We start from the raw sequence: 27285 nt of genomic DNA on the forward strand, positions 1-27285 counted from the left end.
AACATGTAAGACAATATCGTTTAGGAAATTTAGGACTGCTCTGGTGTCAAACAACGGTTCGTTGCCAAGAAACATTACAGGATGAAGGGGTATGTACTGCGGGTATGCTAGCGGAAAATATTTCTTTCTCTCTGTTTCGGCTTCCCGACACTCCAGGAGAGCGTGGAGGACGGTGAGCCTTTCACCACATCTACCGCAAGATGGTGGTTCATTTTCAGTTAGCAGAAAACTGTGTGTGGCATATGTGTGTCCTATTCTGAGACGACAGAATAGGACTTCTGTTCGTCGTGTTTTTGATGCGGGGGGGCCAATAACCCAGTTTTGGCTTAATCAAGTGAAGCTTATTATTTGTTTCAGCATCCCATAAGCGCTGCCAGTGGCTTCTGAGTTTCTTTCGGATGAAAGGCTTTAGATCTAAGGCAGCTAGTCCAGTGGTAGGATGGATATGTTGTGATGCAATTGATGTGGCTCTTTGGTCAGCCAGCATATTACCCTCAATGCCCCTATGTCCAGGTACCCAACATATTATGATTTGCTGCTGAGACATGTACGATGTGCAAATGACAGAATAAAGCTCGGTAAGTACAGGGTTTCGATGATTGCGGAGGAACATTAGGGCTTTTACAACGCTTAGAGAGTCCGTGTATATAATGGCTTTGTGCAACTTTGCTTTCTTGATTTTTTTAACAGCACATAGAATTGCATAAGCTTCCGCAGTGAATATGCTTGTTTCCGGATGCAGTCCGCCGGACTGGGAGAAGGATGGTCCGATTGCAGCATAAAACACGCCGGCATGCGACTTAGAAGCGTCAGTGTAAAATTCTATGCACGAGTATTTAGACTGAAGTTCCAAGAAATGCATTCGAATATGTGCTTCTGGAGCGTGTTTTGTCACCTCTGCGAATGATATATCGCATTCTATGGGCTTCCACTGCCACGGTGGCAATGGCTTAGCTGGGGTAATCAGGTTTTGCTGTAGAATTGGGACTTGCATATTCTCAGCAAGCTTTCTAATGCGCAGAGAGAATGGTTTTGTAGTTGCAGGTCGGTTATTAAAAAACATTGCACATGTCACGTCGTTTATGCTTACATAAGAGGGATGGTCGCGGTTTGCGTTCACTTTTAGAAAGTACATGAAACTGGAGTATGACCTTTGAAAATGGAGCGACCACTCATTAGCTTGAACGTAGAGACTTTCTACAGGACTTGTCCTGAAGGCACCGGTCGCCAAGCGGATACCTAAGTGGTGAACAGGGTCAAGCATCTTCAAAGAACTTGGGCTGGCAGATTGATATACTATGGCCCCATAATCTAACCGTGTGCGTATAAGACTTTTGTACAGGTTTATCAGACACTTCCTGTCGCTGCCCCATGTTGTATGTCATAAAAGTTTAAGAAGGTTCATTGTTTTTAGACATTTCTGTTTTAGGTTCTTTAAGTGTGGGATGAAGGTCAGTTTTGAATCTAATATGATTCCTAAAAATTTGTGTTGTTTGACAACTGGTATGTGCTGTCCATGTAGTTCTACACTGGGCTCTGCAAATAATCCTCTTTTTTGTGTGAAAAGGACACATGAGCTTTTAACAGGATTCAGTTTAAAGCCGTTTTCTTCTGCCCATTTACAAACTTTGTTCAAGCCAAGCTGGACATGTAGCTCACAAATAGAAAGGTTACATGACTTGAAGCCTAATTGTACGTTATCGACGTATACCGTATAAAACATGCTCTGCGGTATAGATGAGCGCAACGAATTCATTTTGATTATAAAAAGGGTGCAGCTTAATACCCCTCCTTGCGGCACGCCAGTTTCTTGTGTATATGGCCTCGATAGAGCGTTGCCCACCCTAACGCGAAATGTACGGTTTGATAGGTAACTTTCAATTACATTAAGCATATTCCCTCGAATACCCATTTCTGAGATGTCTTTCAAAATCCCATACCTCCAAGTCGTGTCATATGCCTTTTCCATGTCTAAGAAAACAGAAAGAAAGAACTGCTTATGGATAAAGGCGTCGCGAATGCCTGCCTCAATGCGCACGAGCTGGTCAGTAGTCGACCTACCCTCTCTGAAGCCGCATTGATAAGGGTCGAGCAATTTATTCGATTCAAGGAAATGTAAAAGACGACGATTTATCATTTTCTCGAAGAGTTTGCAAAAGCAACTTGTGAGTGCTATGGGACGGTAACTTGAAACATCGGATGGGTCCTTGCCTTGTTTCAAGACCGGTACTACGACAGCTTCTTTCCAGGAGGATGGGAGGTATCCAGCAGCCCAGACAGAGTTAAAGAGCGCCAGAAGTGTCATCTGTGTATCAGTGTGTAAGTTTTTAATCATGTCATACATGATTCTGTCAGCTCCAGGTGCAGAGTTCATACACGAGCGCAACGCAGCTCTAAGCTCGGCAATATTGAAAGGGCAGTTGTACGGTAGATTAGGTCTGCATTTGCGGTTTATTGACCTAAGTTCTGCTATTTGCTTATATTTAAGGAATGTTTGTGAATAGTTTATGGAACTAGATATACGAGCAAAATGTAATCCAAGCGCATCGGCCTGGTTTTCCAAAGTATTTCCTCGCTCATCAATCAAAGGTAATGGATTGATCTGCTGCCCCTTTAGCCTTCTCAGACCGTCCCACACCTTAGCCTCTTGGTTATAGGAGTTGATGCCTGAGAGAAACCTCTCCCAGCTTGCTCTTCTAGCCTGCCGTCTCGTGCGCCGTCCTTGCGACTTGGTATGTTTAAATGTAATGTAATTTTCCGCCGTAGGGTATTGGCGCAATTTGCCCCATGCCTTATTTTGTCTTTTTCGTGCATCTCTGCACTCTTCATTCCACCAAGGAACTCGTCTCTTAGATGAGTGACTATTTGTTTGTGGAATGAACGTTTCAGCTGCATCAATAATAAAATCGGTAAAATATGCTACAGCGTCATCCATGCTAAAATCGCGTATAAAATCTTGTGATAAGTAAGTAGATTCCTTAAAACCCTTCCAATCAGCGGAGTCAAGTTTCCAGCGACGTACCTGTGGGCGAGTGTCGTGTCGTGTTAGTAAATTTAAAGTTATCGGAAAGTGGTCACTCCCAAATGGATTTTCTATAACATTCCATTGTAAGTAAGATAAAAGTATAGAAGATCCAAGAGCTAAATATATGGAGGAGTATGAATTGTGCGCAGCATTGTAGTAGGTGGATTTTTTTCTATTAAAGAGGCACACACCGGACGTAACAAGAAAGGATTCGATTAGTCGACCTCTCGAATCAGTCCTGGAATCTCCCCAGAGACTGTTGTGCGCATTAAAGTCCCCGACAATAAGAAATGGCTCTGGAAGTTGATCAATGAGTTCGTGGAATTCAATTTTACTCAAGTGATAGTTTGGAGGTATGTAGATAGAGTAGACGGCTACTAACTTCTTAAAAAGAATTGCGCGAACCGCAACTGCCTCGAGGGACGTCCGAAGCGGCAACTGTTGGCAAGCAACAGTTTTATGGACAATTATCGCTACACCGCCGGATGAGGTGTTGACCTCGTCAGGATCTTTACGAAAAATAATGTGTGACCGGAGAAAATTTGTCTGTGTAGCTTTTAAGTGCGTTTCCTGAACACACAGTACCTTTGGATTAAGTTTGTGAAGGAGTTCTGTTACGTCGTCAAGATTATGGATGAGACCCCTCACATTCCATTGCGCAATTTGTGTATCCATTTTCATGGAGTTGGATACTGTGTGTTCTGGAAAGGAAAGGTTATTTAACCGGCGCTTTGCAGGCGCCGTGACGGGAGTTTTATCTCTTTTGCAGCGATCGAGAGATCCTCGCCGCTCCTTAGGCGCTGGTGGCGCCGTCTTGCTGGTGGTAGTGTCCATCGCCTCTAGCGAGGCGCTGGACACGCGCTCTTCCGAGCGCTTTGCTTGATGTGAAGGCCTCGGCACGTTGGACGACGAGACCTTCGAGGTCACCTGCCCGGAGGTAGATGGCCCCGTCTGCTGGGGTGACGGAGCAGCGCTAGCTGCAACCGCCGCGGGGGCAGGTGGCGTAACTGCCGACTCACTGCTTGCGGGTCGGACAACCGCCGGAAGCCGTTGTGTCGCTGCCCCCTGACGCGTCACATCGGCAAAGGCTTTCTTGGGCAGGTACGATACCCGCCTACGTGCCTCTTTGAATGAAATATTCTCTTTGGCTTTGATCGTTACGATTTCTTTTTCCTTCTTCCAGGAGGGGCACGACCGCGAGTATGCGGCGTGCTCCCCGTCACTGTTCACACAGTGGAGAGAATTCTCACAAGCTTCAGATGTGTGTTCGTGGGCACTACATTTAGCACAAGTTTGGCGGCCTCGGTAGCTCTGCGAGCTGTGGCCAAAGCGCTGGCATTTGAAACAACGGAGTGGGTTGGGCACGTACGGCCTAACACGGAGCTTGATGTACCCGGCCTCGATTGACTCGGGCAGGACACTTGAACCAAAGGTGATTATTAGGTGCTTCGTCTGTATTTCTTTACCATCTCGCCTGATCTTTATTCTTCTAACATTGATAACATTTTGCTCACTGAAGCCCTCCAGGAGTTCCGCTTCAGTCAGCTCAAGCAGATCATCATCGGAAACAACACCGCGGGTGGTGTTCATTGTACGGTGTGGCGTTACTGTTATAGGGGTCTCCCCGAATGACACTAGTTGCGGTAGTTTCTCATATTGTTTTACGTCGCGGAGCTCCAAGAGGAGGTCGCCGCTTGCCATCCTCGACACCTTGTAACCTGGTCCAAAAACATCAGTCAAGGACTTTGAGACAAGGAATGGTGAGATGTTTCGCACTGCTTTGTTTGGCTTTTCAGAGTGAATGACGTGGAACCGGGGAAAATTCTGGACTTGGTGTCCGAAAAACTGAAATACATCTTCGGTGCGCCCTCGCTTAGGAGGGCGATCAGGAAGTTTGGGGAAAGAAGTTTCCATGAGAATATATAAGATTCGGCAACAGCGCCGACCGCCCACCACGAAGCCCAACGAGGGGACGCAGCAGAGCTTGTGTACAAGCCTGCACGACGCCAGCCGTACGCCATCACTATAAGCCAATATGGTGTACCCAAGGTAGGATATCCACACGAGGTTAACCCTTGCCGCCGTGGAGAAAGGAACTAAATGGAAGACAGAAGAGGACAGGAAAGATATAAAGTGAGAGATAAAGACGAAGGTTTGATAAGAGAGAGACAGGAAAAGGCGACTACCGATTTCCCCCGGGTGGGTCAGTCCGGGGGTGCCGTCTATGTGAAGCAGAGGCCAAAGGGGTGTGTTGCCTCCGCCGGGGGGCCTTAAAGGTCCAAACACCCAGCATCAGCTCAACCCCCAGGATCCCCCTTTCCCCAGACACGGCTAAGCCACGCACGGTTATACGCGGGAGGGTCCGACCCTGCTGACGACGCCTGCTGACGCAGACGCCCCTGCGGGGTGGCTGACAAGGAGCGAGAACGCTCAAGTGGAGAGGGATTCACTGGGGCAGAGCCAGTGCACTGAAAATCGATAACCGGATGAAGAGGGTGTCGCCGGCGTCTGCGGTTGGTCCACTTTCTTTGCTTAGCTTGCAGTGGCTTGCAATTATTACAGCTTTTTAACCAGTGAGAGAAAACACGATGATTTGTCCCTGTGACGTGGTAGGCCGGATAGTAGGGGGTGGTGAAAGCCTCTGATTCATCGGAACGTTTGGTAATTCTCAGAGTACAAAACACGCGTATTGCAAATGAAAAGTTAGTCGGAAAGTCGGAAAAAGGAAATGTACGACCATATTACCGAGTAAGGCTACATGGCTGTCAAAAACATTCCTGCAGCAAAAAAAAAAAACTCCACATTATGTTGTCGCAACCACGTTTAATGATGAAGACTCGCTCGCTTCAACGTGTATTGCCCTTCACGCAACGGAAACACCACCCGCCTTCCTCTGGGAAACTGGCCTGAACAAGACGTTCTTCCTGGTTTTCCTGCTCCCTTTGACCCGAGCGCCAGCTGCAATAATCCAAGCACCATGCAAATAGTCTGAGCGCCAGACTACTTAACAACCATGTGCCGAGGGTATAATCCTAGTAGCAAGGTATTTAATCGACGTGTCAGCCCAAAGAGGCCGCGTTAACATTTAGCGAGCAGTGACTAAAGTGATCAAGAAAAGCTGTCGATCCTTGTCACCGTGCAGCCTTGCGCTTCTTGCTTGCGCATGTCGCGTGCGTGTGCATTGGGTTTATATGAGTTGGTCATTAACTGAGACGCCAACCTCACCTGAAGTAGCCTGCTAAGCCTATGCTCAGGCAAACATATGTAACGCCCGCTAAGGAATGCCTCTCTCTGTCTTTCTCTCTCTGTGTAGAAGAGTGATCACAAGTGCACGAAGATTTTGCAGTGATACAATCGGACCTCGGGTTCAGAACCCTTAAAAGCCCGTTTAGCCTGCATGTTAGTTACCAGTTTCGCGGCTCTTGGTTACGCTCTGCTGCGGGACTGGTAGGTGGTGGGTGTTTGGGCCGGGCCGTAACGGCGGCTCCGCGCAATAAGCCTACGCTACCGGCAGCGTAGCAGTGGCCCAGGTTTTCGTTGTTTGCGGCTAGAGTACACAGTCAGGGTCAATCCTGTCCCGTTTCCAAGACGGACTTCCTTGTTGTTGTATAGTGTGGAACCTGTGCTGTCGAGACTTTCGGCTGCTTGGGCGACAAAAGATCGGATCAGAAACGACGGTTTCTGAAGAGTATACGCCCCCAAGGAAGGAAAGGCGGGTGTCTCATGACTAACGACCTACTAAAGAGACCTGCTGCGCTGTTCCATCTTTGTTATATCGTCATTTAGGTGCTTCAACACTAATTCATGTTTAAACATCGAGTTGTGAGGAGGGGCAAGCCAAAAGCACTTTTTTTAGTGACTTCATTTGTGGCAGGTAAACAGGACCGCAGAAAATACAAACTGCACGAAATAAGCTTTCACCATCCTTACTGTCAAACCCTCGTAGCGTGGTACCGTGGTGGTCAGAATTTTTATACATTTTGCCACTGCGCATTCTCTCTCCGTAGATGTAACCTTAGCTCGCTGTTTCGTAGAGTAAATATTCTAGGCAGTCTGAAGGGTAATTGTGATAGTCGAGGGACACGTTAGCACCCTCGAGAATACACAAACGTTTTAGAGCGCAGCACTCAGGCGCCCATTCCTGCGTTGTGCGTGGGCCTCGACGTAACCGGCAGAGCAAACAAACGGAGCGCAGTGGAGGATGAAAGACAGTGTGATAGCGAGGAGGGTGCTAGGAGGAAAGTGGAGGAGTACAATATGGCGACAGGGTAAGGGTTACAGCAGGGTGCTTTAAGGCGCTCTCCATGGCGTAGACCCGGTATGAGATAACGCAATCGCAGTGTGCGCCGGGACTTGGTCGCTAACGACGTCGTTACTAACGCACGCGCTGAGCGCCTCCATCGATACCATAAATGGCAACCAAGCTCTGCAGTCGACTTCGCACCCTTTGCGCATGCGCTACTTCGCCTGCGCTGCCACCCCAGCCACGTGTTCCCGTGTTTACGCTTTCTGTCTGAACAATAAACGACGCAATCAGTGGAATTTAAAACTCCTAATGAGCTGCGCTCAAATTTTGCATTAGGGGGTATCGTAATCGCCAGTAATTTTTTTTCTTTTCTGCTGTCGAATATTTGGTAATTGTTTTATGCAGGAAGGCATTCTTCCTTGTTAAATACCATTAGATGATTTGTATCGATATTGTCGACATTGAGCTAACGAAATGATAAATTATTGTAAATAAAAGTCGATGAAAAAACAACTGACCGAAGGTGGGGTACGAACCCACGTCTTCGTATTGCGCTTGCAATGCTGTAGGCAGATGACTTTCAACATTCCTAAAGGCGGATCGCATCACCCAAGGCTACATTCACTTTACAGAGAAGTACCTAAGCTTCGAATATTCTACGCTCACGGGTCACTTTGTGGATCTTTTCTGGGGAAGTGCAAGAAAATTGGAGCAGTAGCCGCACTGCCGCGCGAAATTGCTCGGAGTCTTCGATTATGCAAACAGCATGGCGTTCGTGTTTTGGCGCACGCAGCTTGTTTATATATGAGCAATCGATGCATCAACTTTCAGCAAGCTCGAAACGAATCAACAAACAAAGCCTAGTTTTGAACTTTCTGTCGCCCTGAAAACTTTCCCTTATACTATAACGATGCGTTCATTGTGCAAAGTACGAAAATTATTGCAAGCAAAGTTTAGGTCGATGTCGATTTCGTGAAATATTGGTAGAACCTTGTTATTTTCCTTCCCTGCACATAATGATGTGGCTGCGCATCTTACTTTACAATATATGGAGCGACGCTAAAAGCACCTAGCGCTCGGCGGTGCGCGGGAATGTTTTCACTGCATGCATCTATGATGGGGAAATTTCATGTTTGACAGGGGAAATTGGATTACACGATACCAAAGCTTGCACTGCAGCCAATGCACTAGGCCCATATTTTTTTATATTTAATTTTGTGGGATCTACATGCGCGTGTCCACGCCGCTGTGGCCTCCTTGCTATTTCTGGCCACAGCGTCGGCATCGAGCTTGAATGCTTGCCCAGACAGTACGTCAATGAGATGCGAGTGTGAAAGTGTTTCTTGATACTGACATCAATGGGCGTGTAAAGAAAAAGACACCGTTGGCTATAAGAAGTAGCCGCGAGCTGTTGTAACAGAAGCTAGCTTCAGGGTAATAAGTCAGTTAAAATTGTGGCATTACGCGGCCCTTTCGAAGATCGGTTTCCACGGCTTCGTGTTTGTCAGTTCGAGATGTAGTGAGCCGTATTTAGATGATGGGTACGTAATAGTGGTACAATGCAACAAAAGGTAAGAAAGAAACACTCTAGACTTTTAACAATTCCTTGGATGCTGGACTCATTTAGCAGAGCCAGCAGCAGACTCTCGCTGCCATAAAAAAAGCAGCAAGAACAGTAGAGCAGTACCACAGGTTGATAGGTTTCTGCGGCCGCTTTAGACTCGGTGCGCACCTTTTAGCTGTGCATGCAACTACGGTTGTTTTCTCAGCACTCCCTCTTATTTCGTCCATGGATTCCGTTCCCTACGTAAAGGGTAGTAAGCTGCAAGTGCGTCGGTTTAGCTTCACTGCTTTTCCGCTCTTCTCTCTCTCACTTACCGCTGACAGCGCCACCTCGTTAAGATCGACTTATTTTTTTACGTGCGTAACGTCATGCTCGTCTGCTATAGTATGGCTTGTTGGGGCCTCAGAAATTCATGCGCAGACCCTAATTCTCAGAATGTAGGTGTGTTTCAAGTGTAACCTGGCACCATTACCTCGAACACGAACGTGACAAAGCAGTGACTAACGGGTTCTGAGTCGAAGTGCACATTGCTGTAGCTATGTCAGTTGGAATCCCAGTGCTCGAACGGCAAAACTTTTTTAATCCGCAAGAACTGATCTCTCTGCAACCCACGTGTTTTGGCGATGTTCGTATGTGACACCTAATGAGTTGCAATAATGATGCCGCTGAATACAATACGCTCTCCTATTACTACACCTCTGGGGTCTAACCGACACTAGTATTAGGTTTTGAATTATTGCTTGATCAGGTAGAGATAAGCTCACTATCGCTCCTTTGTGATTTGAAATGTTGTGGCTTATCAGTAATTTTGTACCCGCCGTGGTTGCTCAGTGACTATGGTGTTGGGCTGCTGAGCACGAGGTCGCGGGATCGAATCCCGGCCATGGCGGCCGCGTTTCGATCGGGGCGAAATCCGAAAACACCCGTTTACTTAGATTTAGGTGCAGGGTAAAGAACCCCAGGTAGTCGAAATTTCCGGAGTCCTCCCCTACGGCGTGCCTCATTATCAGAGAGTGGTTCTGGCACCTAAAACCCCGTAACTTAATTTTTTTTTAATTTTGCGGGATTGTGGAGTCCTGCTGCATTAGCGATTTAGTTAGGGTGGCAGGCAAAGTCTTATTTTCTTGTCTCAAACGAAGTTAGTTCTAAAGTTGAGGAGGTGGCCTCACAACAAGGCATTAACGACGCCGATTAGTGGAAATGGTGATCAAACGAATGGGCACAGCAAACCTACTCCTATAGCTTTAAAGCGAAGCTTTCTTTCCATCTCTTCCCCGACGTTTGTTGTTCTTTCCCACTGGACATCGTCATCATCACCATTATAATCAAAAGCCTATCTTAATGTCGACTGTAAGACGAAGGAATCTCCTGGCCTTATCCAATTACCCTTTATTGGATTAAGTGCTACAGACTTGCGCCTGCATATTTTCTCATTTCATCACCCTATTTAGTTTTCTGCTGTCCACGACCCTTCTCTTGGCGCCCATTCTGTAACTCTAATGGTCCATCGGATATTCACCCTATACATTACATGGCCTACCCAGCTCCATTTTTTCTCTTACTGTCAAGTTCAATATCAGCTATCCCCGCTTGCTCTCTAATCTATACCGCCAAGTATTTATTGCGACCGCTAATGTGTGGACACTCAAGGCGCATTTTTGCCGTTGTCGTTGTCATGGTGTGACGCTCCGTGTAAAGTCGAAGGGCGATAACGCGGGCCCACCATGTTGTAGGGACGAGTGAAAGCTCGCGACGGGAGCCGACGATCGCGGATCCATCTCGCGCGCATGAGGGAGGAACGCGGGAGGGGAGCGCACCTTCTTCTATCGCGCTCTGATCGCTGCTGTTGCTACACTTTCTCACGCCAGCGTTTTGATGGTGAGTGTCAGCGGTCATCGAGAGTGATGTGCTCATGCTTGTCTGTGCGCGCTGACACTGTGCTTGTTACTTTAGGTGTTAAGCGAATGTTTGCAAGCTTTTATCGCCGTTAAAGCTGTTACCATGATTTTGTATAGCTGTCTGCGCATTTGCTATCGCAATAGATGGTTCGCCTTTCGGGTGAAACTGCAACTTTCTTTTGCCATTATTTTTGTTCATGAGCTTCTTTTTTAACCTCCAAGTTTCTGCCCCATATATTGCCACCGGTAGAATGCAATGACTGTCGACTTTTCAACGACAGTGCTAAGCTCCTGGTCAGGATTTAGTAGTTCCTGCCGTATGCGCTGCAACACATTTCTATTCATTTGTAACTTTCTTTCTCATGATCAGGGTCGCCTGTGAATAATTGGCCTAGATAAACCTACTCCTATGCAGACTGTAGAGGCTGACTGGCGATCCTTAATTTTTTTTCTATTGACAGGCTATTGAATATTATCTTTTTATTCTGCGTATTAATCTGCTACCACAATCTTACATTTTCTCGGTTAAGGTCCTTGATCATTTGTTGCAATTCGTCCCCAGTGTTGTCGAACAGGACAATGTCATCTGCAAAGCGAAGGTTGCTGAGGTTTTCGCCGCTGACGCTCACTCCTAAATCTTCCCAATCTAAGCTTGAATAAATCTTCTAAACGTGCAGTGAATGGCATTTGACAGGTTGGGTTTCCTTGCCTGACCCCTTTCTTGATAGGTAACTTTCTACTTTTCTTGCGGACCACCAAGGTAGCGGTGCAATCCTAGTAGATATTTCCAAAGATATTCACGTATGCAACTACTACTCCTTAATTACGCAATGCCTCTATGCGTTTCGCTATGTCTACTAGATAAGATGCCCTTTCATAATCTATGAAAGCCGTATAGCAAAGTTGACTGTTCGCCGCGGATTTCTCCCTTAGGTAATTGATAATACGGTGGAAGGCGGAGGAGTAGAAATAGACGGAAAAACAGGAAGGTTAGCCAGAATACGGATGTAATCTATTGTAGACTACCCCTTACTGAAACCTGCATGTTTTCTTGTTTGATTGAAGTCAAGTGTTGCCCTGAGTCTATTGAAAAAAACCTCGATAAATATTTTATGCAGTACTTAAGGCAAGCTAATGGGCCTATTATGCTTCAATTCCTTAGCGTTTCGCTTTGTTTGAATTACAATGTTGGCTTTCTTTCAGCGCTCGATTACACTTGATGTAGTGAGTCATTGTGGATGAAGCTCCGCAAGCTTTTTCAGTACAATCGATCCTCCATATTTGATTAAATCGACTTTTAGTCCATCTTTCCATTCCTTCTGCCGCTTCTGCATGCCTGATATATTTTTGATGTTGCATATAGACGACTTAGTCTACTAGATATGCGCCCACTAGACAACTTGCTGCTAGCTGCTCTCTTGCCCAGCAGACTTCTCTCACTGTGTATGCGGCTCTGAGTATGCGCCCATTAAATGGCCGATCTCCCAGAAAAGACGCGCCGCTGTCATAAGGGGTCATGAAGTCTTAAACGTATTTAGATGTGCTTCTTGCTTATATACATCGATTTCGTCCTTGTGGCGCAAACAACTAATAACTACACTCTGCGAGGCTGTGCTCGTGTCGCGCGCTACTGCTGCTACGTCACTAACTTAAGCAGGCTTTGCGTCGTATAGATTCCAACATTGCGTTTGGTGTGGCTGTGTTTTACCTATGAACTGCTTTCTTAAACAGTATTCTGAGAAGGGGATGTTTTGCAACGGCGTTGAAGGCAGCATGCAGATAATTCTGTCTGACCTCCCAAGTCCTTTCCCTCTACATTTCGCGTTGTGAACAACGCATGGTGCTTACTTTATCCGCTCTGAATTACACTGACATAGCGTCACCGTCATCGCATAACACGTATCCTTTCCCTGTTTTTCAGCCGCGTAAGGCTCACAATAAATGAGCTCATAACTTGTAATTCTGTATAGCATAGGTAAAAAAGGATAAGCATTCCATTCTTCGGCTCTCAAGCATGACTTCCCTCAATAAAAAAAGAAAAGGAAAAGCAGACTGGTTTCTCTGAAGTGGCAACACTAATAAGTCAATAAAATGAATATTTATGCAACGACTCACAAGCGTTGATACAGGAGAAGCGATAAGGATCATTGTTGCGGGTCAAAGTTAACATTAGGAGGACAGAATACGCTAGTTGTCTGTTATGTAGGGAGATTTGTCATTCTGGACAAAATGGATTTCGGAAACCGAAATACTGTCCGTAATTTCTAAGTGATTGCAGAATTGGCGTCCACCGAAAGTGAACAAGAATTAGAACTGAGTGGCCTGACATATTCAAGCGCGCCGGCGTGCCTCCTCATAGAATGTTAACTGTGCCTTCTCTTAATCACTTGCCCTCACGCGTGGCATCAACCAAAAGGGGTACTATTTTGCTGAGTTGGAAGATCTTTCCCTGACCATGACTTCACTGCTACGAATCACTGAGGCCGGTAAGTGGATGCGCAGTTCATCCCAGTCGTCTCAGAACATCAAGAAGGTGTGCTCGTGATGCTACTGAATGGTCCCCTCCGAAAAAAAAAAACAGGGTTTCGGAACGAAATGTTTCTCGTTATGGTTTTAGCTTTCTTCAACTGAAAAATGTTCCTAATGGATTCTGCTCCGGAACAACCGAAAAAAAATTATCCGTGGCGGTTCATAACTATTTTGGTTCGCATTCAAATTTTCGAAGCAATGACGCGATAAAAACGCAGTATCTATTTTTTCCAATGAGTTAATTAGGGGCTCTGAGATAGTGCTCACTACCTTTAGTCTAGGCACTGCGCATTATCTTAGCAGCAACTCGTCATCTAGCGTCCTCGACGAAATGCGGCGCCGCTGTTCTGATAAACCGAACTTAAACGACCATAAACGAACGATAAAGCTTCGCCAACAGAGCGTTGTACCCGTAGAAAACGAAACGATCAGCTCTTCAGCGCGCAAGTCCTGGGTTCTGCTACCCTGCTGATCTGCTTGTGCACCGAGCGGCAGGTTTCGATTAATGGAGCGCTTGACCGCCTATCGCTTGTACTATCCCTGCCTGAGATACGCGCTACTGCGGACGTCGTCTGACGTCGGTTGTTTCGGATTGGCGACTTTACCCTTGAGCCGAATACTGATAAATAATGTTTCGGTTTCATTCAGAAACCAAATAATAAATAACGTTTCGGTCGAAAATATAGTTTCCTTTTTTTCGTTTTTCGTTCTTGTTTTCTTTCTGTTGCGACACACTGAGAAAAAAGGAAGTGTTTGCTGGACAGGCCTTGTGGGAAAAGACACTTCTGCAAGGCTTAGTGGCGCAGAGCGCTAAGCTGTCCAAACGTGGTCAACGTAATGTTCCAAGTCTAACGTGAGCAGCCCGCCAGTCGCGAATAAATCTTGACTCCGTCCTCCTCAACGCACCGCGAGAGCACGACTTCGAACAGGCTTAACGAAAGCGCCATACCGTAGTGCACGCATAGAATACAAAAAAGGACAAGTGCCTTTGAGTAGCGATCTGCAGTAAAAGTCAAGACGGTAATTTACAATCGGCCGGTCGTCACTCCGTTGCGAGATAACTCGCAGCGCTTGCTCTGTGCAGATAAAGTAGCAATCAATTACGAGCCGCACTCTGAAACCTAGTGTCGGGCACCATAGCCTGGAACCCATACGCATAGCCGGCGCCGAAGCGGCAGAACGTGTGTGTGCATTAATGCCCATTATGGCTTGGCAGCAGTAAATTCCGTTGGATATTGCGGTGCCCCTGCCTTCTGAGGGACAATAAGTTATCTGTTATATACCGTGTCGCACCTCGCAAGACGCGTTGATTTAGCCGCTGCTGAAACGCCTGCTAGCTGAGTTCACGAATATCCTTGACCCTTCTGAGGAATGTGCTGGCGCAGCCTGAGATCGTTACAGCTTTGAGCGAAAAGGCACCTTGCACAGCTCGAAAGTATAAGGCAGAGTAAAGGGCATACAAGCGCACTCCTAAGTTTTAACGCGTTCATTTAGGGGCATGAACTTTCAACTTTACGTGGAATAAAGTTTGATGACCAAAGTTCTGCATGTCTTCGGGGGCTACTTTCGTCGCTGTCATTTTTTGTCAATGTCACAGCACTCTGCGTGGCTGCTATGCTTGGCAGTTATCGAAGTCACTAACTTATTATGCGTTCACCGAAATGCAGCTTTTCAACACAGTGTGTAACAAGACAAACTACTCGCAAGCGGTGGAAATAGACGTGCAGTTTTAGAAACATTGGGGTAATTAATGCACAGTAGCTTCCTAAGTGCTAGCGCACATAATTGGCGAAACATATATGCAAGTTCACGTTTCATGGTTTGGGCACACGTGCTTGAACGATATATAAGCATCAATGAAACCATGATAGACTTTTTCGTTAGCTTCTACGCTTATAATCCTCACGTGTCTATTTAAAGCATTGCAAAACATGTCGACACATCAACACGAAAGCGGCTGGTCCCCTACGAAACTATCGATGTCTATAATCTCTGCTGTCAGGATGTCATAAAATTGTGGTTTTAGAGACTAAAACGAAATTTTTATAATAAAAATGCACACCCACAATATGTCTTATATAAGAAATAATCATTAGTCATCATGTGGTATCCTGTATAAAAATCGTATATTTTCGTATAAAATCATGTGATCAAATGGAAAATTAGGGCTGTCGCACGTGTGAGTTTGTTTTAAAGGGTTTATCATAAATGAAACAATGCTTTTAGACCACACACGGTGTGCTGTGAGACAAACGTATATTTTTTCTTCAAACAGTAAGCAAACGCGCTAATAGGCAAGTTTCAATTTGCCTAAGTACGCTGAGCGTTTTTTCATTGTAAGGAACGCAATGACTATTTACGTGTGTGTTCTGTGATCGCCGTGGCGCGTATTGTTTTCAAAACAGCTCTCACTGCAATTGCCTAATGAGCTGGCGCGGAAAAATACCTTCTCATCTTTCATGCGGTGTGCGCGAGGACGAGCCATGTATATAATACCAATTTCAGCCTAACGTTCTTGGGCTGCACCACGGGCCGTTATAACAGTTTCGGTAGTAGCACTTTGAATAATATTGGACACTGAAAACAGCAGTACGCTGTTCACAGTACGGCACGTATTCGTTTCTCGCGTGTTCTCTTGTTCATTGAGCACCTGATCGCTTCCTATATATGTACACGCTGACGCTCTATGGCCGTGGTAGCCATTGCGCAATAAAACTCTATTATAGTAAGTACACGCGTCTTCAATAGCGACACATTTGTGACTTTGCGTTCTGGAAGCCATTCCGTTCTTTTCTCTAAGGTCCTTACATTGTGCGCAATAGTGCTTTTCTATTATTGAAGCAGGCGCAGCATTGTCAAAGGGACAGCAGTGTCCACACCGCACAACTAAAGATGGAACCCGTCATGCCACGCTTTGCAGTGACCGTGATAGTACAGCATCCCCATCTCCTTTTCTATGAGTACCTGCTTCGCCTGATATTTAACATATTGTAACGTTCTGGAGCGCAGAAAAGAAAAGAAAGAACAATTATGTTAGCTACAGGTGTTTCTAACCTTTCGAAGGCATGGATGCAATTTGCTCCACCATAGCAACAATTGTGACGCATGCCTGGCTCCTCATTCAATACAGTCAAATTTGTCGTGAGTACAACCCTTGTAGCTAGCTCTCCCAAATGTGACATAGAAGCAGACTAGACGAAAACAAGGTAGGATACTCTTGATACACGTAGTCCACACTTACCCACACTTAGCCGCCCAAGCTAACTGGCTTAGGCTTGCATTCAGCGAAGCAGTTTTCGCCATTTTTACAAAATAAGTGAGAATGTACTTCGTCCATGGACGTGTAGGGGAATTTACGAAAATGCTTGAAAATGGGTCAATCATATACACTTCGCGAATTATACGTGAGAACTCGCTTCGTACTAGGGTAAACCATATCGATCACATCACCGTTTCGAACCAATCTGTCACTTCCATACGCCTGAATACGCGTGGTTAAACGTTTCTTTGTTACATTCGCTAGAAAAACTAGCTTACACGAGACAATATTATTTAAAATTTTATTTGATTGGCACGGTATTGTGGCTTACCTGGCATATTGACGAAAGCGTATACTACCTAAAGTTTATTTTCACACGCATCAACAATCACGAGGGTTTTCTTACCGGAGCTACGGCCCCCTATTTCTTTTAGGCTTACACCATTTATATAACTAGGAGAATGCACAGCGGTTCAGCGTGCGAGCCTGCATAGGCCTAAGCTGTTACCAGCGATTGCTACGGCTGAGCGTCCCCACCCCCCCCAGAAATCAGTCTCGCATAATTATCTCCCACTCTAACCCATCCTGGAGCAACATTATTACCTTCACCATTTTAATTCTAACAAGCATACACGTCCACATTTTAGAGCCTGAATAAGGGTCGAATAGGTCTGGAGGAAACGTTCTCAAATACAGCGGATGCAGAAAAAAAAAACGAAATGGCCGGTACAGAAAGGCGTGAGAATCCCTGTTGATACGCACGCAGCTTGCCTTTTGGCCGGCGAAGCGCCAGGCGGAAAAGCCCCAGCCGTGCGGATGTACTCGCCCCCGCCGATCTTGTCCAGGCCTCGGCGAGACCCCGAGCCGTGCGACGAGGCAGGCACTCCTCGCAGTGCGTAGGGAAGCACGAGCTCGCGCAAGAGCTCGGCGTCGTCGGCCGAACGCAGCAGCTCGCCGCCGCTGATTTTGTCGAGCCGCCGGCGGCCGCCGAGACCGCGGATGTACTCGCCGCCGCTCAACTTGTCCAGCGTGCGAGCTCCCTTGGACGAAGACGACGCAGGAGCCGCGACGCCACCGGGCTCCTCACCACGCACCTCCTGCAAAACAAAAACGAAAAGAAGTTTTGTGTGATCACGTTTCCAACTGTTCTCGCGCATTTTTCTGTTGTATTCTTTGTAGAGAGAATATTCGCAGTGTCGTATAACCAAAGAACATACCAAGTGGCAAGTAAAGAATGGCCCAGCATTGGAGTAGCTCAGTCATAACAAACTGAAGGAAATATCAGAACTTCGTGCGCTATTACATTGAGATGTATGTCTGCATTCGAGATACCTAATAGGTTAGCTAAATTCTCGGGTATTATGCGCCAAAAATTACGATCTAATTATGAGACGCATCGTAAAGAGGGGGAGGGGGGGGGGTGACTGTGAACTGTTTTTTACCACCTGGGGTTCGTTAACGTGCCCGCCAATGCCTGCTGCACGAGCGCTTTTGCATTTCGGGTCCGTCTAAATGCGGCCGTCACGGCAGGGAATTGGACCTACTACTTCCGACGTATCCTGCGAAATGCCGCAGCCAGAACATACCTATGAACCAAGAACGTATGCACAGGTTTTTTATCGTTATTTATTCTGCTATTGCTTAGAATGGATGTGTTCTCACTGGCGCTAATTTGCCGGTGAGAATTTCGTGCTAAATAGGCAATGTACGCGGAAGAAACATGATGACCACGTGCAGAAACCAGGGAAAAGGCAAAGAAAGTTTCAGTTTAATAAATGCTCGTCTGTTTCGGATCGCACTGCTGTCTGAATACAGACTTCGTTTTTTTGCAGTGTTTGGCATTAGATCAATTGCCAACGCATACATTTCTAAAAGAAAATTGAAAGTAAGGGAAGCCTGCGTAGCTGGCCTGCTTTCCTGCTGTATAGTGAGAAAGTACAGAGGGAGTAGAGTAACTGTCTTGCTGAAGTCTGATCTGGAAAGAAAAGAAAAGAGCATAGAAGAGAAGGAACAAAAGAAGCCATAATGTGAGAAGAATCTCTTCGCACGAACAAGATGAAGACGTCTAGCAACGATTACACTCTTTCACGGTCCCGTTGACTGTTAAAAAGAAAAAAAAATGAATGCGTCAAAGCAACTAAAGTGCGTACAAACTTCAAGCAAATCAATAAGAAACACACGGGAACAGCCAACCCTCTTTCTTTCCATTCACGATGCTTGCAGATGGAGTGCGCTTGAATAATGGCGAAGAATGGACCATGCGAAAAATCAATGGACCGGGGTCTCAACCAGGCAGGCAATGTGACACATTTTCAACGTTCAGCCAAGGATGAGAATGTGTTGAAGGTGATGAAGAAAACATTAGCCTCATATAAAGGGCAGCAATGACGCCATGGCACATTATGCGAACAAAGTGTGGCTTAGTGCGTGTCACTATTTGGCGCCTTCTTTTCCCGCCCGGTAATATTTTTCACTGATTTTGAGGCAGGCTCACTTTGCAAGTGAAAAAGCAGACGGATGGAAAATGCTATTAAATAATTTCAAGTTGTCGTTTAAGGTTTGCGGAACACAGTTTTGACGGAGCGATGTGTGCCGGCCGAAAAAAAAAAATCGTAGCGACATCTCATGACGCCGAGGTTAACCACGGAAGAGACAAAGCTGACACTGTAGTGAACATGGTAGCAGTCATCTACATTATGCTACTTTAGTTCTGGCATAAAGCGTAGGTATCGACAAGCATGGTAACGTGAAGCACGGTATGGTTCCTTTCCCTTCGGTGAGATGACTGGCACAGTGCAAAAATGTTTAGCATGCATTGTGGTAGGACAGAGCATCGCGGCATGCCGTTAGCAGCGCTTCCACTGTTGTCCACGGTTCCTATAAGACGGTGCATCAGTAAGTAGCAAAAGATTCGGACAGGCTAAGGCTCTTCAAGAAAAATTATAATTTGCATCGTATAACGTCCTGTTGATACGCCTGAGCGATAAGGGACGAGTTCACTGGAATATTTTGGGTTATTTTTCATATAGAGGGATTTTTGGCGTTCATTCAGACTTTTATAAGACGGGTGTGTTTGCATTGTGCTGGAGACTGAACAGAACAATCGCGTAGGAAATAGAACCTGCTACTTTTTACAGAGTAGCGTGTGAGGACATGACCACTAGGCCACAGAGGCGGACAGGCGCACAAATAGTGATGCCATCTTTAATACCATGGACGTAATCGTAAACATGCTTGTAGTGTATTCAGCTAAGTGTAATGCATATATATATAGCTGTATAGATGGAATTGGCGAGAAAAATGCAGTAACGTTAACCAGGCCAATTTTTTCAAACTCCATGATTTGGTCTTTAACTCCCCGTAGACGAAAGATCTCATTTTTCTTTCCCGTAAACTATGTGGAACAGTCCTACAACCAATAGCTTGTCTCGAAGAAGTGGCCGCAAACAATGCTAGTACTTTCAGAACTCAGCTTGCTTTCGCTCTTCTGCAGCAATATTGTTTTGCCAACACCATGCAGCTATTTCGGGGCAGTCAAACTCCTGTTACAGACCGACTAGCCAGTGAACTGTTTTGCCATACTAAATGCGCAAACTGTTTCACTGGAGCATGAACCAGGGTTAGAGAGAGAGAGAGAGAGCAAATGATAAAGGAAAGGTGGGGAGGTTAACCAGGACTGGGTTAAATTCGTGCATTGGTGCAGCGTACTAGGTACTTCTGTTTGCAAAGTAGGCATGAATGTCCTGCTTGTATGATATCATTCCTCAGAAAAAAATCAAGATGTTGGTGTTCAAGGCCTCGTGCATCATAAAAGCCGTCTGTTCCGATAATCAGACTCGTTACGCAAGAAAAAATAAAGAAGAAAGAAGAATATTTCAAGGGAGGTACGATACACAAACGAACACAAGTGCACAAGAAATGTCTCGTCTACGGGCACGAGCACGAAGCGCGCAGTGCAGTAACTATAACATGGTGACAGGAGTGAAGGAGTCCGCACAAGTCTCTTCATGTATACATATTAGGACAACACGACCATGATATCTGCTGGTTAACTAGAATCAGGATTTAGAAGACAAAATGGTGCTGCCACTTATAGGCCTCTGTCCTGCACGACAGGCAAAGGACCGCGCAATGAGCTTACGAAACAAAAGTTTTAAAGGCGACATTCAGCTTTTAATCGGTACGAAATTCATCAGTTGTCCGAACAAATAACCCAATACCATAACAAATGGTCCAAACAAGTCGAAGCCTCATCCATACTTCGCGATGATTATTATCTGATCTTCAGACGCTGAACGTGCAGGAGGTTGCCGTTGATAGCGGAACGAATTCTTTGTACAGATTGAAAATATGCATAATATCTCGATCAGGTGTAAATGAATAAACATGCAGTGGCCTTTTGTGACGCACATGTCCTCTTAGCAAAGCACCTTCGATGTGAGTGAGATTCTTAAAAAAAAAGAAGAAAGTAAAGAGAAAATGGTATTGGTGGCAGGTGCTCGAACGAAGGCATGCCGATCTTACGACACGCCGCTTTGTGCGACACCAACGTTGTGTGCGCGCTTCTGGCACCTTTCCCACGCGATGAAAGCGCCTCGACCGCCGTCCTAACAAGTGATGCGTAAGGGCTTGCTGCTGCGCCGGACGAGAAACTACTCGAACCCCGAACAACTACAAAAGAAACGAGAGAGCAGGCAATTCAAAACTCACACCGTCGGGCTCACGCAAACACATACAACGAAGTAATCGCCGTGGCCGAACTTGCTGCAGCTGCAGCTCGTCCCGCTGCCGAGATGACAAAGACGCCGGCGGGACGCCCTGGTCTCGCGCCTTCGTGTGACGGCGCCGAGCTTCTTTATCGGGAACGCCGGTTACGGTACGAAAAAGTGCGAGGCAAACAAATGTACTGCACGGTTCGCCGGTTGTCCCATGTACATAGATTCAATGCAGGCCGGCGCCCGCTCTCCGACTCTTCTGCTCTTCGTCTTGTCCTGGTAAGGACTTCGCTCGAGCACCTGTGCGTTTGCGCGCGTGTGTGATTTCGTGTCCAGGCTGCTGTACCGCCTCGCCACATGCGAACTCGGTCGCGGTCGGGCGTCCGGTATACATGTGCGCGACTGTTTCCGATACCGCGTTGAGGAATGATGGTCCGTGCGCTGCTCGACGCGATCCGTCTTCGTTGCTTTCAGGGTTTCTACACGACGGAAAGAACAAGTAGCTGTCGGCGTGGCACCGATTAATCGACCGTAGAGAGACGAATGCCCGCTGATGGAAATGGTTCGATGACAACGTGGTCGCCACGAAGCCCGACTCATTGAGAGTCCGAGATGAAACGAGCACGATTTCTTATTCTTTTGTGTTTGCGGCACCGTCCATCTTTCTCGCGTGTGCAACGCAATCGACCTGCAAGGATCCATGTGGTCAAAAGAAGCCTCGACGGCGATCTATATCAGGACAAGATCGAAGTGCGAGCAGGCTGCGCGAAGTGAGTGTCATCGTGGGTCGATGAAAACGCATCTTCTGCGCTCTACCAAACGCTTTGTGTTTAGTGGGACCACTGTTCGTTCGCAGAATAATGTTCGCTGTAGGAAAGAACCACTATTTGTTTTGGTCCACAGGTGCGGGTAGACGTGGGTTGTGCTCAAGCGAACATTGCATTGATAAAAAAAAAACACGCATGTGCGCGTATCTACCAATGCGCAATCCCGTGAAACTTGTGTGGGAACCTGTGCGAGAATATGTCACGTAAAAAACATCGCATCGCATTCGGACTGACCGTTGAGGGTTGGTTTGCTCCGTGGTTTGTTCTTTTGACGTCTCGCGTACGAGACCACGATGCCCAGCATTGCCCAGTACGCTCGCACCGCTCAGGCGTTAAGTGAGCGCAACGTGTATACAGCAGCGGCTACGGTACTGCGCTGGCCGCGTGGATGACTATTGGGACAGGAAAGGAGAGAGAAGGGCAACTCCTTGAGCCTATGGTAGTCAGTTGTAGCTCTTTACCGAGTGAATAAAGCTCTTCTCCTGGTTACGGACCAATAAAGAAGATGTCGCTTTACAGATTTAGCAATGTCGAGAGGGCGGCGTCTGTGAGCCTCATCAATGCGTTTGAGTGAAACCATCGCTAATGGACTGCTGAAGTAGAGTGAGCGTCATATTCTGCGTCCTGATTGGCAATTTCGCTTCAGCAAGTCACGAACAATTTAGACGAAATTAAAAGTGAGTTCGCACTTCAGCTACGTGGTTCCACATTTTACTGCGTATTGTCATGGTCTACAGAGAAATGAAATGAGTCGTGTTTGATTACAGTACTTCATTCGGTGCCTGCAAGAAATAATTCGCAAATTTCATTTAAGTCAGTTGCAGTTTTCTTTATCACTGAAGAATGAAATATCCTCATCACAAATAACCACATCTTCATTCATGCATGCACTAGTGTCGATTCTTCCCAATGCTCTCCCTGAGCTCCGAGGAGAGCGGTTTGCTTACTTTACACAGCTACTAATAAATGCTGGTTTAGCAAAAAAAGAAACGTGTTGGAAGCACTTTGGTTCTTTTATGCATCGTTGAAAGCTCTGGCCGGAAGTACATACAACAAAAGCAGATGCAATAAATTTGTAGCATTTTGAAGGAGCGACATCCGATATATAGCGTGGATGTAGAAGAGTGTCAAATTTCACCCCTACATAACTTCTTTTCCTATTATTCTTTTCTGCGGGGACTTCCGATTCCGTGTTCAAGAACGAGAAAATAGCACCAGTTTGGATGTTTCGGCTCGATGACTTACAATACACGGTTGATTGGTTTACCCTACAATGCAGTATATTGATTGTTGACCTAATTTTGAGCATATACCAATTGACACTGGTGCGGACGCTGTGACTACTTGCACAAAGCGATAGTTCGATAAAAGGATACGAATTTATGCACCCATTCATTTATTATTTCCATTAGGCAATTTGCGAACAAGGCGCAAAGTTTTCTATATTAAATGCATTTTGCTACGCTTGGGAGAATGAGCAATTTAATATGTATTTGTCATTCAATTGTCCTTACTTTGGAGGATTAGGTGAATGTTCTAAATCAACACTGAGCGCTCGTCAGCCGATAATGCTAGGAACATGTCCTACTCCTGGTAGTATGCTGTTCTATGGCGAGCTATACGTTAATTCTCGTAGGGTGACATTCACCGCGCACCTAATAAGAGCTGTCACATTCAAAGCAGAGTCATAAGTGAACGAAAGCCTGTCGTTCAAATTTTGAACATCTTGCCGGTAGGTGTCCTAAGACAGTGCTGCGAAATCTGTCAAAAAATAATTCCTTATATACCTGCATCGTATAGGGTGCGCCCGTACACTGGAAGGAACCGTGCAACGAGTGTTATAAACAATGTTTATTGCATGGCTCGAGCACTCATATTAGAAGGATAGCCCAACCGGTAATTCGGGTGTTCAGCGACAACTGATTCCATCCATAGGCATTGATCTAACCCAAGGAGCAACTCTCGACGGCTTCCTAAGGATCAGGGGTTGAATTTTCTTCTATAAGGGCACTTTGCCATCGACTGACCGCTTTCGCTAATAATATTTCAAGCATCAGAATTGCTTTACATTTTCTCTTACGAACAATTCTAGCGGAAGACTTTTTCGAGAATAAGGGCCTTGATCCTGCCGCTTTCGACAGTCGAAATTCTCGGTTGCGCCAGCCTGATCTATCAGCTAAATCATCATCTAACCTTCTACAGCAGGCGCGTGTTGCAGTGAATTAGCCACTCTTATTCTCCTTTAAAAAAAAAGGAGGGGGGGGGGTGTCTAGACTTTAAATTGAATTAGTTGCGCCTCAAGAGATCCTGGCGGAAAGAACAAAAATTGCAACACGGTCAGAGTTGGTGTCACAAAAGAATTCACGTAGTGTATCTCGGGCCGAGCACAGCGACCCCGTCGACTGCTCCCGATTTGCATATATACTCTATTTCAACGCTGTCCTATCTTGCCGACAGTAAAACAGTAAAGAGCCAGGAGCCCAATGATAAGCCGGCTTGTAGTGGACCTATTAGGGCCAGTGTTGATGCGCCGAGCTACAGACAAGGGAGTGCATGTTCACTGACGATGTAGAAGTGAGTGCACATGGGTCGAAACACGCGCGAGCGACTCGTTCCCGCAACGTGTCAAACTGCACCCGCCCAAGTTTGTGTGACACGCTGCAAGTGCCAACGACTTTCCGTCCGCCACAGAGCCATCGCAAACCGCATCGAGAGTGGCGTGCTTGTGTGGTGGATGTTCACGGCAAGTACGTAGTTTTTGAAATGAACCGATAACAAACACTAAATAAGAGTACGGTGAGAAATGCGCGGAGGGAAGGCAGGAATGAGAGAGAGGGGAAAAAAAGAAAGACGCGTTGTCGAAATGACCGTAGCGCGCGCGTAGTACTCGGGGCTCGCTCATGAATATGCAAGAACGTCCGGTATAGCAGCCGCAGCAGGGCGAGGAATGAACGAGTAGTCGAGCCTGCTGGCGCATGCAGTGTAGCCTCCTCGCCGCCCGTTTCTTCAGCCGCAGGCAGGCAACCAGCCGCCTCCGACGTCCCTTGTCGTGCTCTCCCTTCCTCCACGTTTCTTCCTCCACTTCCTCCCGATTTTCTCAAGTCGCTATAGGGCACCTCCCGCTCATTTCTATTACCGCGGGCCACTCCCTCCCCTGTCTCTTCCCTTCCGCACTCTGTGCGTTCTCATAACCGACCGTGCGCCGGGATAGAGGTGCTGTCGTTGTATCCTCTAATCCAGCTTGCTTTATCGGCCACTTAAGGATGCAGGTCCTCCGACGGCTTCGTGGAAGCAGATGACGCCGTCGTCGACCGACTTGGCAGTAGTGTCTTCCCTTGCGGCCTTCTCCGTGCTTGCGCTGTAGGTGGAAGCCGAAACGCTAAATTGAATTTCGTCTGTAAGCCGTCGAGTTTTTAGTAGGTGGTGCAACGTTTGTTTACCTAAACCTAGAAGCTCGCTTGTGTTCAGTGATGAGCGTGGCTACGCAGAGAGAAAGTGCGCCCACTGGAAATGACTACATGGAACACGGGTCGTGTGAATTTTGTCATTTGCCTCGATGTCATCACCAACGAGTGGCATACATGACGACGGCATATCGCTTATCGCTCAGGATTGCATGAGCCGTCTGCGCCAGGTATCTGAGGATTTGTTAATCTCATCCCTCGCCTGCTCGGTCTATTTGGGAATGCGAGAGCTATCCGAAATGAATTGAATTGGAATGTGTGGGCAAGCACTTTAACTTAATAAAGGAATTTCCTGAACTTCGCTTTGTTTCTTTCCGAACTCTATAAACAAATGCAGTTGTGCTGACTTGGCATGCGTAGTCGCCACAACCATCAATTTTTAGTGCGTGCAATTTAGCGATACGAAGAATCGCTGTGGGCATTTTTTTCAGAGAACTGCTCCCAAATCAACAAATATTTTGCGGAATCAGTGAATCTTTGATTCCCCCAAGTGACAACATTGCATTAATTAATTCTTTGTCACTATGCATTAGCCTATAGTTCTTTCTTTGTTATCTTGATGCTATTGCAGTCAGAATTAGCGCTGCAACACCAGAAAACGTAGACTATTCGCTCGTTTCTTAGGCTTCTATATATGAATTAAGATAACGTCATGAAAAATATAGGGAAGTGGCTATGTTGAGAGTGCGAAAAAATATGTTTTTGGCCATCGCGTTGCAAATTTACTTAAGGCCGAGGACATTGCCCAACGTCCTTGTCTGTCTATCCATGTCTGCGTCACATAAACACCGGGAACCAAATACCAATGAATTTACTTGCACTTCAAGTCCTTTATAACTTTAGGGGGCGTTTCATTGGTTTGTGGACCGTTTTGTGATGTGTTAGCGCTGGCAGAACTATGTGGTATTTCGGCATGTTGAATGTATATCTGATAGCATTTGCCTGTTATTCGGAAATGTTAGATGAATAATGCGTGCTTTATGCTACTGCACATGTCACGTGCTTTGTAAGCAGCATGGCGTATGTGCTACATAGTAGTAAATGGAGCACATGAATGATGCAGCCATTTGAAGCCGGCTTTGATTCGGTGCGTAAATGGCACAAGTTCGGCGGTTCGCTGTATGGGAAATTGTGCGGCGAATGCGAAGTGAGCAAATATTACAAGTGATTATTATAATAATTAGAAACTCTGTTCAGGCGCGCTAAAACGTGAATATATTCCAATCTTTTCTATTACATTTATGCAATCAGCCTTCCAGGATTAGTGAAAATTTTGGGGGGCCCATGCCCACTTCGTTGGCGCGTCACGTGACGTCAGAAAAACTGCGAGAACTCCGCATCGCGCATGACGTGTACACACTGACCATGCATGATTAGATCGAACAAAATAAAAATAACCGTTTCCAATTCTACACTTTTTTCAGCACACGCCCTCAGTAATTGTTCAAAAGTTGTCGGGCTGCGCCCACTTCGCTTGCTTGTCGCGCGACGTCACAAAATCGCAAAAGCTCACTGCTTTGAATTCACGTCTACGCATTAACAATACATTTTTATGCCGAACAAACCTCATTCTTTTGTATGGCCGGAGACTGCCATATTCCGAAATGAATAGAAGATGGCCGCCCACCTATCTCTCTGACACGGGCGTCTCGCAGCTCTGGGGAGAAATGATTTACTTTGGTAAAATGAAAAAAAAATTCCGTGGCGCTATAACGTTGTTGAGCGCTTTCAGCACTTACACGGCATGGCTATGCCAAA

At 46.3% G+C, this 27285-nt stretch overlaps 1 protein-coding gene across 2 annotated transcripts in view; it reads right to left on the reverse strand.

Annotated features, from left to right (window-relative positions):
* The window catches only part of LOC135915944 (uncharacterized), a 185923-nt gene that overhangs the window by 30994 nt on the left and 127644 nt on the right, over positions 1–27285 (reverse strand). For both annotated transcript variants that reach the window (XM_065449134.1, XM_070533805.1), the window contains one exon: positions 17284–17618. In XM_065449134.1, coding sequence (XP_065305206.1) covers positions 17284–17618 — 335 coding nt within the window. The remainder of the gene's footprint in view (positions 1–17283; positions 17619–27285) is intronic.

Source organism: Dermacentor albipictus, chromosome 2, assembly GCF_038994185.2.
Source record: "Dermacentor albipictus isolate Rhodes 1998 colony chromosome 2, USDA_Dalb.pri_finalv2, whole genome shotgun sequence".
Lineage (NCBI taxonomy): Eukaryota > Metazoa > Arthropoda > Arachnida > Ixodida > Ixodidae > Dermacentor > Dermacentor albipictus.